Genomic DNA, 19,913 nt, shown 5'->3' with positions numbered 1-19,913 from the left:
ATTAATATAGCATAACAGCTATAGTAGGGTCAACTGTGTTACCCTATTACACCAAGATGCTCTGTATCATTACAGTAAGTCCCTAAGTACCTGCAAAAGCCATGCAGACATGGTCATCAAGGGCACAAATTTTTCTCACAGTTCTTTCATCTTGAAGCTTGGCAACGGATTTTTTTTCAACCCCGAGCACAACTATATCAGTACCTCGAATTGCAACCTGTTGAGTATTTAAAACACATAATGACTTCTAAGTTTTAAGATTAAAATCAAAATACTCTAACATATGACTTATATAGGAAAAGACTTTTCCTTAAATGTTCAATAAAAATGAGAACAGTAGACGTCTAAGAAAATGGGTTCATGGGTACAGGCTTACTGGAAGTCCATTTCCCAAACTGAAAGCAAGGAGGACAAATAGGTGTAAACTAGAAGAATATACCACCAATGCTGAAACTAAATGAGTGTCCTAATCTCATACAATACACCTATAGAAGTACCATCTAAATATTGAACAATTTTAACCAAAATGAAAGAAGATGCTGGGAATACATGTGAATCCCTTATAGAATGGGCAGTACCAGTACTGGTGATAGCAGAAGTAGTATAGAAAGCCAAGTAGATAAAATCCTGAAAGCTCTCCCATATATCTCACAATTTGGAGGGATAACGACTAGAGGCCATAAACAGCCAAGAGAAAGACCAAATTTCCCCCATACTAGATTAGTGATAAACAAAACCTCAATGCAAACATGAATGGAGCAAGAAGAACCACTCCTGCTCCTCTCTTCCTCCACTCTTTCCCTAGGGAAGGAAGTACACAAAAGTCTAAAGAACAATGTACAAGGGTACTTGTAAGTGAATCAGTACTAACAAAACAATCAAATAGTAAAAATAAAAAGTAAAAAATAAGAACACAAAGAGGTGATAAAGTTCAATGTCTATGTCTAAATTAAAAATAACAACACTAGAAAAGCAGGAAGATTATCTGTGAAGACTATTTCTTAACTTGTTAAAAGTATCACAAACCAGCAGCCAGAATCATCTCAAAATATGAATCGCCATCCATTTAAATCTTCAAGCCAAAAACCTGGTTATCATCCTTTAATCACTCCTTTCCCACACTATCCACTTGCAGTCCATTACCAAGTTTCTGTCCATTTTACCTGTAAAAGCTACCCACTTCTTCCTATCATCACTCCAGGAAAAGCAACCATCATTTCTTGCCTGGACTATGCACTACTGCATATCCTTATAGGTTTTCCAGTTTCTTCCCTTGCTCCCCACTTCTCCACATCCTCCTCCCTACTTCCTCCCCCTTCACTGTACCCTTATCTAGTCTCCACAAAGCAGCCAGCATGAGCATTTAAAAACATCAATACTCTCCAGTTGAATATTTCTCCACTGTACTAGCTACTTTTCAAACTCGTTAGTCTTGCCTAGAGGTCTGGGCATGATCTGACCCCTGTATACTTCTCCAATAATACGTCATTGTTAACCAAGCAAAAGCTACACTACTTCTTTCAAGACTTTCTCAAACACAAATATTTCCCTCCTTTCAGCCTTCACATGTGGTGTTACATCCCCTCTGCCTGGAAAACTTCTTTTACTTCAGGTTCTAACTTAAATCTCACCTCAAGGAGTCCTTCTCTATTATTCTCTAAATAATCTGTCTGTTCCTGCAATCAACACATTTATAATTGTTTATTTATTCATACTTATCGATTAAAATTGTTAAATCTATAGGGGCAAAAAAACAGGCAAATCTAGACATGGGGACACTTCTGAACAATAACCCAGTCTCTTCAAGAAGTCCAAGGCATGGAGTTCTCTTGTGGCACAGAGGGTTAAGGATCTGGTGTTGTCACTGCGGTGGCTCAGGTTCAATCCCTGGCCCAGAGCCCAGAATCTTCCACATGTCAAAGCCGCAGCCAAAAAAAAAAAAAACCAAGGCGTGACAATAAGGGGAGGATGCTGTTCAAGAATAAGAGATATCTAACAGCTTGCTGCGATGCATGGCTTTTAGATTCAGACTCCAAACAACTATAAAAAGATATTTTGTAAGCAATGAGGAAGATTTAGAATGTAGATGAATGTAGATTATTACAAACTATTTAGGAGTTTTTGTTCAATAGTAGTAATAATGGTCTTAAGAAACATGTCTTTTTGTTCGTTTTTTTTTTGCCAGGGGTCAAATTGGAACTGCAGTTGGGGCTTATGCCACAGCTTGTAGCAACACCAGATTCTTAACCCACTGAGCAAGGCCAAGGATCAAGCCTGTATCGTCACAGAGAAAATGTTGGGTCCTTAACCTGCTGAGCCACAATGGGAACTCTGAGAAACATCTTTTAAAATAGAGATGCATACTGAAATATTAATAGATTTAAATACCATAATATCTGGGATTTACTTTAAAATACTCCATTGAAAAATGAATTTTGATGTAAGCCTCACACCATATAAAAAAATCAACTCAATATGAATCACAGACTTAAATGCAAAGCTATAAACTTTTAGAAAAAAAAAGAAAATTTTTTGGATCTAGGCAAAGATGGTACCAAATAAAAAGGAAAAAATTGTTTTTTGGACCTCATCAAAATTACAAACTTTTGTTCTATGAAAGTCCATGTGAAGAGGATAGAAAGACAAGTTACAAAGTTAGAGAAAATATTTGCAAACCATTTATCTGACAAAGTACCAGAATCTAGAATACATAAAGAACTATCAAAGCTCAGTCTATAGATGCTAGAAAATGAACAAAAGACATGAATGACATTTCACCAGAGATAAGCAAAAATAAGCACATGAAAATATGCTCAACATTATTAGCCATTAGTGGCTAATTTAATTAAAACCACAATTACGTATCACTACATACTTACCAGAATGGCTAAAATTAAAAATAGTAACACCAGGGAGTTCCCGTCGTGGCGCAGTGGTTAACGAATCCGACTAGAAACCATGAGGTTGCCAGTTTGATCCCTGCCCTTGCTCAGTGGGTTAACGATCTGGCGTTGCTGTGAGCTGTGGTGTAGGTTGCAGACGCAGCTCGGATCCCGCGTTGCTGTGGCTCTGGCATAGGCTGGTGGCTACAGCTCCGATTCGACCCCTAGCCTGGGAACCTCCATATGCCGTGGGAGCGGTCCTAGAAATGGCAAAAAGACAAAAAAAAAAAAAAATAGTAACACCAAATGCTGGCAAGGATGTCTAGAAACTGCATCACTGGACACTACTGGCATTAATGTAAAATGGTACAGCCATTCTGTGAAACAATTTGGTAGCTTCTAATAAAACATGAAATTACATACAATCTAATAATTGCACATTTGGAGATTTATATCAGAGAAATAAAAACTTATGTTCACACAAAACCTGCTATGAATGCAGCTTTATTCATAATAACTCCAAACTGGAAACAGCTCAAATGTTCTCCAACACATGAATAATTAAACACTGTGGTACATCCATACTATGGAACACTACTCACAATAAAATGCTGATACATACAGCAACTTGGGATGAATCACAAGAAGAAAGAAAATCTCAAAAGGTTTCATACTGTATGATACCAATGAAACAACATTTGAAATTACAAAATTTTAGAAATTCAGGACAGATGAATATTTCCAGGAACTAGGGCTATGAATAGAAGGATGTAGGGGGTAGGCAAGAAGGTGGGTGTGGTTAAATAAGAGCAACATATGGAATTGTTGTAGAGTTGGAAATGTTCAGTATCTTGACTGGATACACGAATGTGCATAAGCAGTAAAATCTGATGGAATTAAATATACATATGAACAAGTACAAGTAAAACTGGAGAAATCTGGATAAAATAGGTGGCCTATATCAGTATCAATATCTTGGTTGTGATATCATACTATAGTTTTGCAAAATGTTACTATTGGCAGAAGATGGAGTACATATATGAGGGATCCCTATGTTTTATTTCTTACAACTGCATGTGAATATACAATTATCTCAATAAAAATTTCAATTGAAATTACTCCATTGAAAATAGGAAAAAGTCATGAAAGATTAAACAGACTGATAAAATGTTGATAATTACTACAACTGGGTAATGGGTATACAGAAGTGCATTATGCTATTTCCTTTCTATCTTTGTATGTTTAAAATATTCCATAATAAAACATTTAAAATAAATCAAATAAACCTAAAAACAAATAAACCTCAACTTTCTCTACAGTTTTTCTCACCAACATTTAAACATATGCTCAAGTCTATCTTAAACAAACTCTTAAAAACCACTTCATTTTCATCCTGCTTCTCTCTCTCTCTCAACCTCTTTAAGGCCAAATATCATCATCAATCCTCAGCTTACAGCAACTACTTTTCTACTCCACTCCTCCCAGTGTTTAGCCAGAGCAGACTACACATAGGTGGTGAAGGTCTCTTAAGGTTGTCTATTCTCTACATAGTCTATAAAGTCTATATTTTGCCTTCTCAAGTGAAAAATAGTACTCAAGAATATTCATTTACTTGACCTTCAAGTAGGTTAGGTTTAAACAAGTGAGAGAAAGGATACACTTCAAAATTATTATCTCCAGCCCAGGTCAATCTCCTGAGTTCCAAACATGTATATATTCAGCCTCCTCATGGTCTCTGTGGGTCACGAATCTTGACAAAGTTTAGCTAACTTCTCTGGCTCAGCGTCTCTCACAAGGCTGCACTCGTCTCAAGGCTCAGAGGAAAGAATCCATTTATAAGAGAGAGATCTTTAAAAAACAAAACTATAAAGAAAAGTGAAAAGAAAATCTGAATGTGGCAGTTCTCTACTTAAAACTTCTATTAGTAGGGAACATATCTCACTAGGCGAGCCAAGATAACACAGGATTTAGGAACTATAATATTTGCTTCTGCACATTGGCCTTCTGCTCTTAATCAGACAGGCTTTTATCTGTACAGAAAAAAATATGGCCACTGACAACCTTGATCTCAATCAATCCCAACAATTCTCCCAGAGGGAAAAAGCTACTACTATCTGTGGCTAGAAAAGTTCTGAGGATGGACTTATTATTGGCTAGATTTGAGTCACATGCTCATTGCTGTGTCCAGGAGGACAGAAACTATGAATGATTCTGCTCAGGTCACGTGTGTTCCTCTGTGGTGGGTCAAATGCGGTCTGATACTAGAAAGACAGAACAGCAATAGCCACACCAAAACTCTTCAAGGCCCCTTATTCCCTTAAAAGCATTCCATAATCTGGTTCCCGTTTCTAGCTTCATCTCTTCCCATTTTTCCATTGCTTCAGGAATCCTGAATGCCCTCAAGATTTGTAAATCATAGTTGTCCTTGTCTGCATGATCTTTCCACATGCTACTTCCCTTTCTCTAAAATACTCTTCTTTTTAGCATTTCACTTTTTCACCTGGCTATTTTTCATCTTTCAGATGTCTACTTAAATATTACATACTTCCTCATGGGGACCTCCCTAATACCTAAAGTTCCCACAATGCCCCACATTCTTCCATTACAATACTCAGATAAGCCTTGTTAGGACTATTTACTCACTGTCATCTAATGTTCCTGTTAGAAGGAAGCTTTCTAAGGCCAGAGACTGAGTTATTTTGTGTGTGGGCTCTAGGACCCAGCACTAGGTTAGGCAGATGTAAGTGTTTAACAAAAATGTCTTAAAATAACAAATAAAAGTGCTTGAAGAACTACAGACAAAACTGAAGGAAAAAGGGAAAACAAAGGGATAGCAAATAATAGCTACCATGTATTAGGCACTTGCCGTGAACCAGATTTTTGCAAGATGCTGAATGTGTATTGCCTCATTCACATCAACACTAGCAGGCACTATTTTGATGTCTATTTTACTATTTAAAAAACTGAAGCTTAGTTGTTTTGCTGTGGTCAGTGGGTTAAGAACCTGGCATTGTCTCTGTAGCAGCCAGGTTCAATCTCAGGCCCAGTGCAGTGGGTTAAGGATTCATCTTTGCTGCAGCTGTGGTGTAGGTCTCAGGTGAGGCTTGGATTAGAGCCCCGGGCTGGGGTTGTCCATATCCTGTGGGTGTGACCAAAAACTCACAAAAACCAAAAACTGAAGCTTTGGAGTTTCCGTCGTGGCTCAGTGCTTAACGAATCCGACTAGGAACCACGAGGTTGCGGGTTCAATCCCTGGCCTCGATCAGTGGGTTAAGGATCCGGCGTTGCCGTGAGCTGTGGTGTAGGTTGCAGACGTGGCTCGAATCCCGCATTGCTGTGGCTCTGGCGTAGGCCGGCAGCTACAGCTCCGATTCGACCCCTAGCCTGGGAACCTCCATATGCTGCGGGAGCGGCCCAAGAAATGGCAAAACAAAACAAAATGAAACAAAAAAACCCTGAAGCTTAGAGAAGTTAATTGCTTTACATGATACATACCTGGCTTCCACATTCATGATGATGACAGATAGTTAACATACAAATATTTATGGAATAAAGTGCATGGTGCAGTGCAAAGAGCAGAGGCTTTGGAACTAAAAAAACTTAAGTGAGAATATGGACTCTATCACTTTCTAGATAGGTGCCTTCACCAAGCTATGAAAGCTTCTGAATCACAGTTTCCACATACATTAAAAAGGGGATTAGGAATTCCTGTCCTGGCTCAGTGATTAGCAAATCCGACTAGGAACCATGAGGTTGCAGGTTCGATCCCTGGCCTCGCTCAGTAGGTTAAGGATCCTGCATTGCCATGAGCTGTGGTGTAGGTTGCAGATGAGGCTCAGAGCTGGCGTTGCTGTGGCTATGGCATATGCTGGCGGCTGCAGCTCCAATTCGACCCCTAGCCTGGGATCCTCCATGTGCTGTGGATGGGGCCCTAGAAAAGACCAAAAAAAAGGGGGGGGGATTAACTTCCCTTGGCATATGGAAGTTCCCAGGCTAGGGGTCTAATCAGAGCTACAGCTACACCACAGGCACAGCAATGTGGGATCCGATCCACATCTATGACCTACACCACAATTCACAGCAACACCAGATCCTTAACCCACCGAGTGAGGCCAGGGATTAAATCCTCATCCTCATGGATCCTAGTCCAGTATGTTAACTGTTGAGCCACGAAAGGAACTCCCTAAATACTGTTCTTAACATTAGAAAACATATATGAAATATGTGGTACAAAATAGGTATTACTGTAAGTCCCAATGTGGCATAGTAGGTTAAGAATCCAACTGCAGCAGCTTGGGTCCCTGAGGAGGCCCAGGTTCAGTGCAGTGGGTTAAAGGATCTGGCATTGCTGCAACTGCCATGTAGGCTGCGGCTGTGGCTTAGATTCAATCCCTGGCACCTGGGACTTCTATGTGCTGCAGGTATGGCTGTTAAAAAAAAAAAAGTATTACTTAATGATAGTTTATTTCATTCCAAGCTCCTCCACCATATATCCTGCAGAAGTACAAAAGGAATTACATCATCTAGATTCTCAAAGATCTTACTATCTCAGTTGGAGTGAGAAGACCATTAAGAATACCTAAAGTTAGGAGTTCCCGTCGTGGCGCAGTGGTTAACGAATCTGACTAGGAACCATGAGGTTGTGGGTTTGGTCCCTGCCCTTGCTCAGTGGGTTAACGATCCGGCGTTGCCGTGAGCTGTGGTGTAGGTTGCAGACGCAGCTCGGACCCCGAGTTGCTGTGGCTCCGACGTAGGCCAGTGGCTACAGCTCCGATTTGACCCCTGGCCTGGGAACCTCCATATGCCTCGGGAGCGGCCCAAAGAAATAGCAAAAAGGCGAAAAAAAAAGAATACCTAAAGTTAAAGAGAATATAAGGCCAAATAGTAAATACTATACACTGATCTCTGGTACAGATGATAAATTCAGAAGAAGGCATCCATGACTGGGGTGGATCAAAGATGGCTCCAAAAAGGAGAGAAACATGCAGAAACCCTTAGAGGATAAATAAGATGGAGAGTGATAGAAAGTTGTTTCCTCCTCTCTCCACCTACAAGAGCAGAAGCATATATTGGGAAAACCATGAAGCTTCCCTCTTAATTAAACAAGGTGAATGTGGGTCATAGAAGACTTTGATGGCCAGACTGTGGAGCTGAGATATGATAAAGCAGGAAAATGGAGCTAATAACATTTTGGGGTCAGGGAAAGGACAGAAGGAGGAATGGTAATAAATCTTTTCTTTTTCATGGGAATATTGTGAAGGGTTCATTTTTTTCTTCCTTAAAAAGAAAGGTATTACCTCTCCGAAATGTTATTCAAACGTATTTTTCATCGATATAAAAGGGAACTAAAACAAAAAGAAAGCAGGCCTCTCGCCTTACTTCATGCTGTAAGATAATCATCAAAAATGAAGCAGAACCCAAAGACTCTAATTGTGGCTCATATAACTTTCTGTATTACTAAATAATATCACATCTACATACTGATCAAAATTGGCCATCTTTGGCTTATTTATAACTCCTCATATCAACTGTCACTTATAAATAGAATATTTTGTGACATACCTTAATAAACAAGTGCCATTATAAACTTTATCCCACGTAAAAGGTCATAGCACCCTCAAGGAAATACAATGAATAACTCCATACAAAAATGCAAATTATAATTTCAGAATCCTGAGACAAAACTGTCTCATCCTTCCAATGTATCTTTAAAAAGGCCCACTATAGGTATTTTTATATCCTTACCCTTTTACGGCTCATTACAAAGGAACTATCAATCAGTTCTATAGCATTCCTAAAACATTTTAAATAGCCAATGTGGTTTCTTATTACACCTCAATCTTCTCCCATTACTCCCTTTATTTTAGGCTCTAAAACTTGGGCATTATTTTCTAGCCATATGCTTCATGCCATGCTGGGGATTATATAACTTTTTGTTTTTATCAAAATGGTACCCTTTTGGTTTAAGCTACATCAGGCTTTTCTTAAATTTACAATTCTAAAAAAATTACTTGCAAAACAGAAGTAAAACTAGAGGGCCCAATTAAATAGAAAAATACTTTTTAAATGATATGATTCTTTCTAGTGTTATTTTTTTACCACTTCACATTTGATAGATTTATAACAAAAGTGAATTATTTCCTACCATAACTAAGTTGGTATGGAAAGTGGGAGAATATACAGATATTGCTAGACTTAGACATGCACTGGGTATTCTCATAGCTGGTGTCTCAATTTCCAGGATACACAACAAACATGCTCATGCAATTTGAAAGATTTTTAAAAATCAGATTCTCCTGAATTCTAAGGCCAGGATTTGGAAGATGTGAGGTAACAGATCTTTGGTCACCAGGGCACTTTTGTCCTTTTTAATTGTTATAAATCACTAAGATTATTAAATATAATTAAAACTTGGCAGGAGCATTACTGCTACCCTGAGCATTTTAAAGATTTTCAGAAAATTGGATATATCAATTTAAAGGAGGGCATAATCTCTCAAGGAATTCCAGTGTTATTTAAAAACCAAACCAAAAGAAGTGGTAAATGACAAGAGTGGAGATCTGGGGGCTTGGAGTCTCTAGGAGTAGCAAATTTTTGGCATTTATTTTAAACAGGTGAAAGTGTTTGAGCAGATTGGCATTTTCAACTGTTTTCTCAACAAAGGTTTTATTTTACATCTGTTTAGGCCATATTTCAGACAGCCATGATCAATTTCCGATTTTTAGTGTAGTTGTTAATAAACAGCAGCTCCTCATGTGAAGAAACTTTTCCATGTTTCTGCCAAATCCGGAAGAAATGGGCAGTGTGCATTCAGGTAGTCTGTTACAGGTTAAAAGAAATCCTTTCTTTCCTACTGCAAGGCTCAGTGTTAATATCTCTTCTACAGTTAAGGCTATCACACATACACTCCCTACACACACAAACCCTAGTTACGCATCTATGGCTACTGCTAAACAAAGTCAGCTGCACAATGGAAACCTATGAAATCTACTGATTTTTTTTAACTCTGCCCCTTCCAGCCCAAATTTCAGAAACAGCATCTCCCTCAATCCGGGAATGAAGCGATTTTCAAGCAGGAGACTCTACCTGTCCCCCTATTCCAAGGGCTGGGCCAGGACAGCGGGGTAAAGAAGGCCTGACACGGGGCAGGGGTTGGTGGTCAATAAGTTGCTCGCTCACCGCTGTGGACCCTTTCTTCACGGCTTCCTGGGCATATTCCACTTGGAACAGGTGTCCATCAGGGGAGAAGACTGTGATCGCCCGGTCATAGCGAGACGCCATCGCGCTGTAGTACAGCAATTCCTGCGGAGTATCGCACGTTACCTCGCTCGAGGCCGGCAGATAAGCTGTGCCTGTAACCACGTGCTACCTGGAAGCGCATGCGCACGGCAGTCAAGCTCCGCCGGAAGTGCTTGTGTTCAGCTCTCCCTGCCGCTGAGGAGTCGGCTTGTCGGCTCCTGGGTGAGGCTTCCTGCGTCTTGGCATCTTCCTCCGCCACGCTTAGTGCCTGGTGCGTGTGTCGCAGTTTTTCCACCCTGATGTCGAACCAAGGGTAGGGTTATAAAGATGGCTTTCAAGATTAAGGATTTACAGTGAGAACTTAAAAGATCTGGCGTTTTTGTTTTTGCAAACCTGCTAGAGAACCAGCGGTAAGTTAATTTTCAATCTCTTCTTTTTGGCTTCAAATTCGAAATTTCTTTCTGCCTCTCCCTTCCTCTCCCTCCCTTATGTCATTTTAACCCAAGGAGAGAAATATAATTTCCAAATGTTCATTTTTCCTTCCTATCTTCTATATACATACTTAAAACATTATTGTCCGTTTCTGCCTTGTGATCAAAATAGAGCAAAGGAGCAACTAGTCCATTGTATAGAGCAAATTGTCCATCAGACTAATGCTAATGATAGAAGTTAAGATGATACTATTTTAACTAAAGAAGTTTTTTAAAAGCCCAAATCTTGCCACTTGGAAGATATTTGCAAATTTAACTATGCTAGAAAGTCTGTAGAACCTGGTACATTACTACCTGTGAAACAGCTCGTCTTTTTTGTCCTCATCAATAAATGAGAATATTCAAAAATGTGTAGCAAAGTGTTGTTCTGAGGTTTAATGTGTTTATAGGTATAAAGGACTTAAAATGGTGCCTAGTGGATAGTGATAGCCAGATAAGTTTAACTGTTATCATTACTTCACATGTGTTGTTGTTTTCCATTGGGGAGGCTATTAAACTTGGTGAAGCCAACTTTAACTAAAAAAAGAAAAGAGGGAGTTCCCATCGTGGCTCAGTGGAAACGAATCTGACTAGTATTCATGAGGATGCAGGTTCGACCCCTGGCCTCGCTCAGAGCAGAGAGTTAAGGATCCAGCATTGCCGTAAGCTGTGGTGTAGGACACAGATGTGGCTCAGCTCTGCTGTTGCTGTTGTTGTGACTGTGGCTTAGGCCAGCGGCTATAGCTCTGATTCCACCCCTAGCCTGGGAACCTCCGTATTTGGCCAATGAAGCCCTGAAAAGAGATCCCTGGTCCTGGGAAACTTCTGCATGCCACAGGTGCAGCCAAAACAAAACTAAAAGAGAGTAAATATCTGCAAAAGAGGAGAACTCTATATACCCTCAACTCCAAATACTTAATTCAGAATTTTAGTTGACTACTAAAAGCAATTTGTATTTAGTTCTCACAGCCCCATCTTTTTTTTAACATTGGAGAACCTTGAAAAGTCTGGTTTTATTGGGGGAAAAAAAAGTAATTACTAACCAAACTCTTAACTTTTCAGGAGTTTCTAAATTTTACAGTGTTATGGTAAACCATCATCTGCAAGCAGCTATTAAGTGTGGGAGTTCCCATTGTGGTGCAGCGGAAAGGAATCTGACTAGGAACCATGAGGTTGCAGGTTCTATCCCTGGCCTTGCTCAGTGGATTAAGGATCTGGCGTTGCCATGAGCTGTGGTGTAGGTGGCAGACTTGGCTCAGATCCTGTGTTGCTGTGGCTGTGGCGCAGGCAAGCAGCTATAGTTCCAATTTGACCCCTAGCCTGGGAGCCTCTATATGCCACAGGTGCGGTCCTAAAAAGCAAAAAAAGAAGTGTCTTGGGGAGTTCTAGTGGCTCAGTGGCCTAAGGATATGGCATTGTCACTACTGTGGCTCTGGTTACTATGGTAGCTCAGGTTAGATCCCTAGCCTAGGAACTTCTGGATGCCGGAAGTGACATGATATCCTTGTTAAATAATATGGTTTTTTTCTTTATCTTTTTAAATAATTATAGATCGTGGGAAATTTCAAAAGTAGTGCAAAAAGGTCCCCTGTACCCTTTATCCAGCTTCCCTTAATGGTAATATTTTAACAGAGCTATAGTCCAATAACAAAATAAAAAAAATGACATTGGTACAACTTTATTCAGATATCAGCATTTTTACGTATACTCATTTGTGTATATGTGCATAGTTCTATGCAATTTATCATGTGTAGATTGGTATACCCAATGCCAGAATCAAATATACAACTATTCCATGACCACAGATGTCCCCAGTGCTATCCACTTGCAGTCATACCCATCTCTATTCCCCTCCCCAATCTCTGGAAACCATTCATTTGTTCTCCATCATTATAATTCTATCATTTCAAAAATTTTCCATAGAATCATACAGTATGTAACTTTTTGTGTTTTTTAAAAAGATAATTATTGAGCCACAGAAAGTTACAATGATAATATAGAGTGGTCTCTTAGACCCTTTACTTAATTTACCCAACATGTTACATCTTATGTAACTATAGTACAATATTAGAACCAGGAAATTGACCTTGGTAGAAAATATGTATATAGGAGTTCCCATCGTGGCTCAGCAGAAACGAATCTGACTAGTATCCATGAGGACGCAGGGTGGATCCCTGGCCTCATTCAGTGGGTTGGGGATCCAGCGTTGCTGTGAGCTGTGGTATGCCATGGGTGTGGCCCTAAAAAGACCAAAAAAAGAAAGAAAGAAAATGAACAACCCAGTTAACAAAGGAGCCAAAGACTTGAACAGACACATCACCAAAGAAGACATAAAGATGGCAAACAAGGATATGGAAAGATATCTACATCATATGTCACTGGGGAAATGCAAAATAAAAGAACGCACCCATGGAACATGGAGGTTCTCAGGCTAGGAGTCTAATCGGAGCTGTAGCCACCAGCCTATGCCAGAGCCACAGCAATGCGGGATCCGAACCATGTCTGCCACCTACGCCACAGCTCACGGCAACGCCGGATCCTTAACCCACTGAGCAAGGCCAGGGTTCGAACCTGAGTCCTCATGGATGCTAGGTTGGGTTTGTTAGCCACTGAGCCATGATGGAAACTCCCTACAGTCTGTTTCAAGATAAGTTTTATGTCTATGTAAGGAAAAGATGAAAGTTCATTTTTAAAAATATGGATAAAACATAGATTGTTGTTCTAAAACAATCTTTTCTCAATTGAATTATCTTGACATTTATATTAGTTTCCTATGGCTGCCATAATAAATTACCACAAACCTGGTGGCTTAAAATAACAGAAATTTATTCTCTCACAATTCTGGAGGCCAGAAGGCTGAAATCATTGTGTCTACATTACTACATTATAATATTATGCTATAATTTTATTTTATCTTATTTTTTTTCATTTTATTTTATTTTTTGTCTTTTTGCCTTTTCTAGGGCTACTCCCACAGCACATGGAGGTTCCCAGGCTAGGGATCTATCGGAGCTGTAGCCACTGGCCTACACCAGAGCCACAGCAACACAGGATCCAAGCCGCATCTGAGACCTATACCACAGCTCACGGCAACGCCGGATCCACAATCCTCGGAGCAAGGTCAGGGATCGAACCTGCAACCTCATGGTTCTTAGTTGGATTCGTTAACCACTGAGCCACAACGGGAACTCCGATAAGCTATTATTTTTATTTTAAAGAAAATATACAGTAAATGTGATTTAACTTAGTCTATAATTGAGACAGTAGTTTGTAACATTGAATAACATCACTATTTTAGTGCACATTGCATAATCATAAATGTTAGCTGGGGGAAAAACATTATATTTGTTTCCTGTCATTGCTTGAACAAATTATCACAAAGTTATAGCTTTAAACAACACAAATTACTTTACAGTTTTAGAGGTCAGATGTCCAAAATGGGCCTCACTGGGCTACGGTTAAGGTGTTAGCCGGGTTTTGTTCCTCCTGAAGGCCCCAAAGGAGAATCTGCTTCCTTGCCTTTTCTAGCATCTCCAGGCCACCCACATTCCTTGGCTCATGACTTTCTTCTACCTTAAAAGCCAGCAATGGCTGGTCAGGTCTTTCTGAAGATGCAATCTCTCTGATTATGATTCTTCAACTTTCCTTTTCTCCATTTAGGGATATTTTTGATTCCACTGGGCTCACTCATATAATCCAGATTAACCTTTGTATTAATTACAAAGATCATGGCATGGGTACAGAGATTAATCTGGATTATAAAGGAGTTCCTGTTTTGGCACAGTGGAAATGAATCTGACTAGCATCCATGAGAATTCGGGGCTTGATCCCTGGCTTCGCTCAGTGGCTTGGGGATCCAGCATTGCCCTGAGCTGTGGTGTAATCTTTGTATTTTGAGATCAGCTGGTTAACCAGTTTAATTCCATCTGGAACCTTAATTCCATGTTGCCTGTAAGCGATCATATTCGCAGATGCTGAGGACTGAGAAGTAGTCATCTTTACTTTGTGAGGATGAAATTACTGTGCCTACCATACCCATTCATAGGGAACTTAATTCATAGGGAGCTTAGTTCTCTATAAATTGTGAAGCAGTTCAAGAACAGTTATTATAGGGAGTTCTTGTTGTGGTGCAGCAGAAATGAATCTGACTAGGAACCATGAGATTTTGGGTTCAATCCCTGGCCTCGCTCAGTGGGTTAAGGACCTGGAGTTTTCATTAGCTGTGGTGTAGGTCACAGATACGGCTCAGATCCTGCACTGCAGTGGCTGTGGCATAGGTCGGGAGCTGCAGCTCCAATTCGACCCCTAGCCTAGGAACCTCCATATGCCGTGGGTGCGGCCCTAAAAATAAATAAAAAAAAGAACAGTTATTATATTCTTTTATTAGAGGTAAAATGACTGCACATCATGTGCAAGATCAGAAAACATGTTAAACAAGAAAAAAAAATCATATGATCTCTAAATTATGGCCAGAAAATATACCAAAGGTAGGCTGCACTATCAAGTATGCTGGACCATTTCTAGTCTTGAAGTATGTATTTTTCTCCTTAGTATTAAGTACAAATCATACCCTTGTTAAGTAATTTACAATACCTGAAAGTGTTTTTGCATATTTTACCTGTTCAAATAGACACATTCTTAAAGAATCTAATGTTAAGACTATTGCTTAGCACAGTGGCTGTGCATAATAAATGCTAACTAAATAATTAAACATCTTATTATTTCTAATAGCCTTTTAGAAAGGTAAGTGAAATACAGAAATATCCAGTCCAGTATCATGCCATAGGTGGAAGAACTGGGAACTCTGAACTTTTGCATTTTTCACAGTGAGTTAAGATTGCATAGAGCTTCACATAAAAACTAATTTTTAAGCAATATTTTTTTGTAAAATTAACCCCCCAGATATAACTCATTCAGCTCCCCCCCTTAATTTATTCAATGTTTCATACTGTAAGAAGAGATGGAAATGTGCTAGAGAGGCTAAGTTATAGTCTACTTTGAAATCTTCTGGAGTATTGAAAATAAAGTCTTATGGAGAATTGGGAAAGGTGATTTGTTCTTATCTGGAATAATGATTACATATATTGATATATACTATTCTCCTTATAGTCTTGAAATCTGTGGAAGCCACAACTCAAAATGACTCATCAAATGCCATGGTGACAGTGAGCTGAAATATTTTGAAAGATACTACCTGAGGGGTTTTGCTCTGAGCCCAATTACAAGCAGACAGACTTGGTCTATGCCTTCCCTATGTATTGTAAGAATTTATGGCAGCACAGGGGCTTAAAATATCAGGTAATTTGATAGTACAGAGATTCTACTAATTATAAAAAAATAAGTATTAAAGAAATGCATGTATGAAAGTAATCTATTAACTGCAAATACATGTTTTTTGTGGATTAAGATATAATTTTAATGCCATGATTATATAGTATCACTAATTTTTTGCTTTTTTTTGCTTTTTTAGGACTGCACTCACAGCATATGGAAATTCCCAGGGTGGGGGTCAAAATTGAAGCTACAGCTGCTGGCCTGCGCCACAGCCGCAGCAACGCAGGAGCCCATGCAGGTCCGTGACCTACACTACAGCTCACGGCAACATGGATCCTTAACCAACTGAGCAAGGCCAGGGGTGGAACCCACATCTTCACAGATACTGGTTGGATTTGTTTCCACAGTGCCATAAGGGAAACTCCCTTCACTAAATATTGAGCATATTTCTAGAGCACTTAACTTTATCAGTTTGGAGAAATACATTTAAAGAATCCAAATTCAGGGAATTCCCATCATGGTGCAGCAGAAACAAATCCGACTAGGAACCATGAGGTTGAGGGTTTGATCCCTGGTCTTGCTCAGTGAGTTACAGATCTGGCGTTGCCGTGAGCTGTGGTGTAGGTCGCAGACTCGGCTCAGATCTGGCATTGCTGTGGCTGTGGTGTAGGCCGGCAGCAATAGCTTTGATTCGACCCCTAGCCTGGGAACCTCCATATGCAGCGGATGTAGCCCTAAAAAGACAAGAAAGAAAGAAAGGAAGAAAGGAAGGAAGGAAGGAAGAAAGGAAGAAAGAAAGAATACAAATTCATGTAAAACATAAAAATTGAAACATTTGTAAATCAAGCATGGGCAACTTATTACTATTGTTAAGTGTATCTGCATTCATTAGTGTGAATAGTCAAGACTTGTTCATGCAGATATTTTATTCTGAGCTACTGTGTATTCTAAAAAAAACTTTCACCTCTTCGTTATGTAATCTCAGTTCCTTTTTTAGATGTCTCAATTCAAGAGCAGTTTAAATAATGGGACTGATTTTCTAGTTTGGGAGATGGTTGCCTGGGTAGCTAATTTTTAAGTTTCCAGAATCATTTCTCAAACTTGGGCCAACTGCCTGTATTCATTCTGTTTTCTCTCTCAGTGTTGGAGACTCTATTCTTTTCCTCCCACCTCTGCTACCACTCAGTCTGAACCTTGAGGTACAGAGCTCCCTGGTGACTCAGCAGGTTAAGGATCCAGCATTGTCACTGTTGTGGCTCAGGTTGCTGCCGAGGTGCAGGTTCGATCCCTGGCTTGGGATCACTTGCTGTGAGCACAGCCAAAAAAAAAAAAAGTCTGTACCTTGAGATTCTTCTCTTTTAATTAATGGTGAAGTGAGACAGGATTTACTAGATGCACCTATCTTTGTCCTAACTCAGGGCTCTAAGATTTTAAGAAAGTTCCTCCAGGCTATACCCTTCCTTACTATGTTCTGAATTTTTCTATTTTTCCAGGTCAAAGCTGATTGATTGGATTTGCAGTGGGCACTTAAGAGTAAGATAAGGTCCCTTTAAAGTGTGTTCTCTTGGAAAAATCATTTGTATTTTTGGATGGACCTTTACACGAATGCTTCCCAACTGATTTCGTGTGATAGACACATAGAAAATGCTGGGTGTTTTGTTTGTTTTTTTTTTGTTTGTTTGTCTTTTTGCTATTTCTTGGGCCGCTCCCCCGGCTAGGGGTCGAATCAGAGCCATAGCCGCTGGCCTACGCCAGAGCCACAGCAATGCGGGATCCGAGCCATGTCTGCCACCTACGCCACAGCTCACGGCAACGCCGGATCCTTAACCCAATGAGCAAGGCCAGGGATCGAACCCGAAACCTCATGGTTCCTAGTTGGATTTGTTAACCACTGAGCCATGAAGGGAACTCCAGAAAATGCTGGTATTTTGATGGCACACGTGGTATCAGAAAAAAGACTAGTTATCCATGTGTAGAAGCTGTAGGTGCCCTAGACCCTCCCCTGCTACTCTACAGGAATAAACACCTTGAGCACATCTTACCTATTCTCAATTGATTTCCTTTTCTGCTGTTGGGAAACTGTAACTTAGACAAAAAAAGGATACCTACCTCTGGGTACCTGCTTGGAATAGCAGTCCCCTTGGCACATTATTTTATTTTTCCCTGGGATGTAGGAATACAGATAGTGTTTCTACTGGTTCATGTCATTCTTTTAAGATTTCTGTGCTATCTGACCAGCAGATAGAACTGAAGCAGTAAGACCATTTTTTATTTCTCCCACTAAAATATTGTTCTTAACTACTAAGGCCCATTTGTGTAAACATCAAGACACAATGATGGAAGCCAGGCCAAGACTTAGTTTCTGTTGTGAATTCTATAGGTTTTCTAAATTGATGTGATTACATTATGTCCAAATATAGGTGAGTATAGCAGAGTATTCTTTTTCAACACTTAGGATAGTGAAAGACAATTAAATTCCTAAGAAGAACTACTATTTGTAGGAGTACAAATCATCTTCCCTTTATTCTTAGGATGCTTTGAGTCTTTTCATCCTTTAGGTCTCAATTTAAATATAACCAAGAGGACTTCCCACCCTAACCCTCTGTCACTTTCTTTCAGACCCCAGTTTGCTAGTCTATCTAAGAACTTTACATATGTACAGGTTTGTTTACTTGTTTCTGGTCTTTCAACCCTATCGGAATTAAGCTCTTTGAGAGCAGGCAGCTTGTTCACAGTTGTGTCCTAGCTGCTTAGCATAAAGCCTGGTGCATAAAATGCACCCAAATTTGCTTCATTAACGAAACTCATGACCTTTTTGTGAAGAGCATTTATTTGAAATGTGAAATTTTAAATATGCATTTTCCCTTTATTTTCCCAGTTTATACATAAACTGAGGAATTAGCTTTTGAGCCTCACTGATGTTGGGCGACATTTTATAAAAAACTTTTCCTAAAACAAAATTTTTCCTTTGTGTTACATGGATGTCTAAATTTACAGGACAATATTGAACCCCACACCAACATATTATGCCCATGTCCCCTACATAATTTGAAAGCTTTGCCTTTTTTCCCTCACACTGACTGGAAGTCTGGTAGCTTGGGCCTAAAATTTACAAGCCACTAAATATGTAACTGCAAAGGAACAAAAAGCGAGGTGCTCTAATTCGAAACTTTTACTCCAAAAATGCAAGTCAGATGAAACTGACCCACATCTCAGCCAAGGCCTTGTCCTAAGAGGCAAACTCCTCAACTTGCAAGCTCCAGCCAAGTTGGCTAACTGTCTCTGAGTATGGCACACAGCCTTTATTTCTCGATTTTGGGCCGCGCTTACTTTCCGATTGTTAGGCACGACTGCACGTGAGCACGAGACGGTGGGCTCGGAGGTGCGCACTTGGGGCGTAGCCGAGCCATTCAAACGCGCGAATCCGCGTTCCCCTAGTCCTCCCACTTCTGCCACCTCTCGGCAGATGCTCCACGGGTTTGCACGAACTCCCGCCTCCTGACCTTCCTCCTCCCCTCTGCGGGGTGCCCGGACAGCTCGTGGCTGCCACTGCATCCCAGGAAGAGGTGAGGACGAAGTTGGAAAAACTGAATGCGCTCTAGAGCAGAACGCCGAGACGCGGCCGGAGCAACGCTCCAGCACGCGGAAAGGGAGGTAAGTGGCCCCGCGCGAAAGGGGCGGGCCGGCTTGGGCGCTCGCATTTCCTGTGACAGGGGCTGCCCTAGCCGCTCCCTCTCCCGCGGCGGCGGGACCATTTCCTGAACCGCTGAAGCGGAGGGAGGGCTGGGGCGCGGCCCTACCACGAGCGCAGAGGGCCGGGGGTGGCGGGGAAGGAAAGGCCGAGGGAGGAGAGGGCGGTCAAGAACAGGGAAGTTCTGCTGGGACTGTGGTTCCCAAGGACCGTGCAGACACTGGACCTGTACGAGCCGGAGATCCTCCTTCAAGCCCGGCGGGCCGTCCGTCCGTCGGGGCTGGAGCATCCCCCCTCCCCGCGTTCGCGACGTGGTTCGGCCCGAGAGGCCGGCGTCTATCCCCCAGTTTGCCGTTC

The 19,913-nt window shown here is 40.7% G+C and overlaps 1 protein-coding gene across 5 annotated transcripts in view; it reads right to left on the bottom strand.

The window, feature by feature from the left end:
- PSMA8 (proteasome 20S subunit alpha 8) overlaps window positions 1-10,208 on the bottom strand; it is a 37,467-nt gene extending 27,259 nt beyond the window's left edge. For 4 of the 5 annotated variants that reach the window (XM_021096195.2, XM_021096198.2, XM_021096196.2 and 1 more), the window contains exons 1-2: window positions 10,062-10,208; window positions 91-217 (exon numbers count right to left, since the gene is read on the bottom strand). In XM_021096195.2, coding sequence (XP_020951854.1) covers window positions 91-217; window positions 10,062-10,163 — 229 coding nt within the window. In that variant the 5' untranslated portion in view covers window positions 10,164-10,208. The remainder of the gene's footprint in view (window positions 1-90; window positions 218-10,061) is intronic. The other variant, XM_084964404.1, reaches the window with a different exon arrangement.
- Window positions 10,209-19,913: the final 9,705 nt, after the last annotated feature.

Source organism: Sus scrofa, chromosome 6 (genome assembly GCF_054392235.1).
Source record: "Sus scrofa isolate SSC_HxYL_T2T_F1_AM1 chromosome 6, Sscrofa_HxYL_maternal_Yorkshire_Landrace_v2.0, whole genome shotgun sequence".
In the NCBI taxonomy this organism is placed as follows: Eukaryota; Metazoa; Chordata; class Mammalia; order Artiodactyla; family Suidae; genus Sus; species Sus scrofa.
This window is presented reverse-complemented; position numbering and strand designations above follow the sequence as displayed.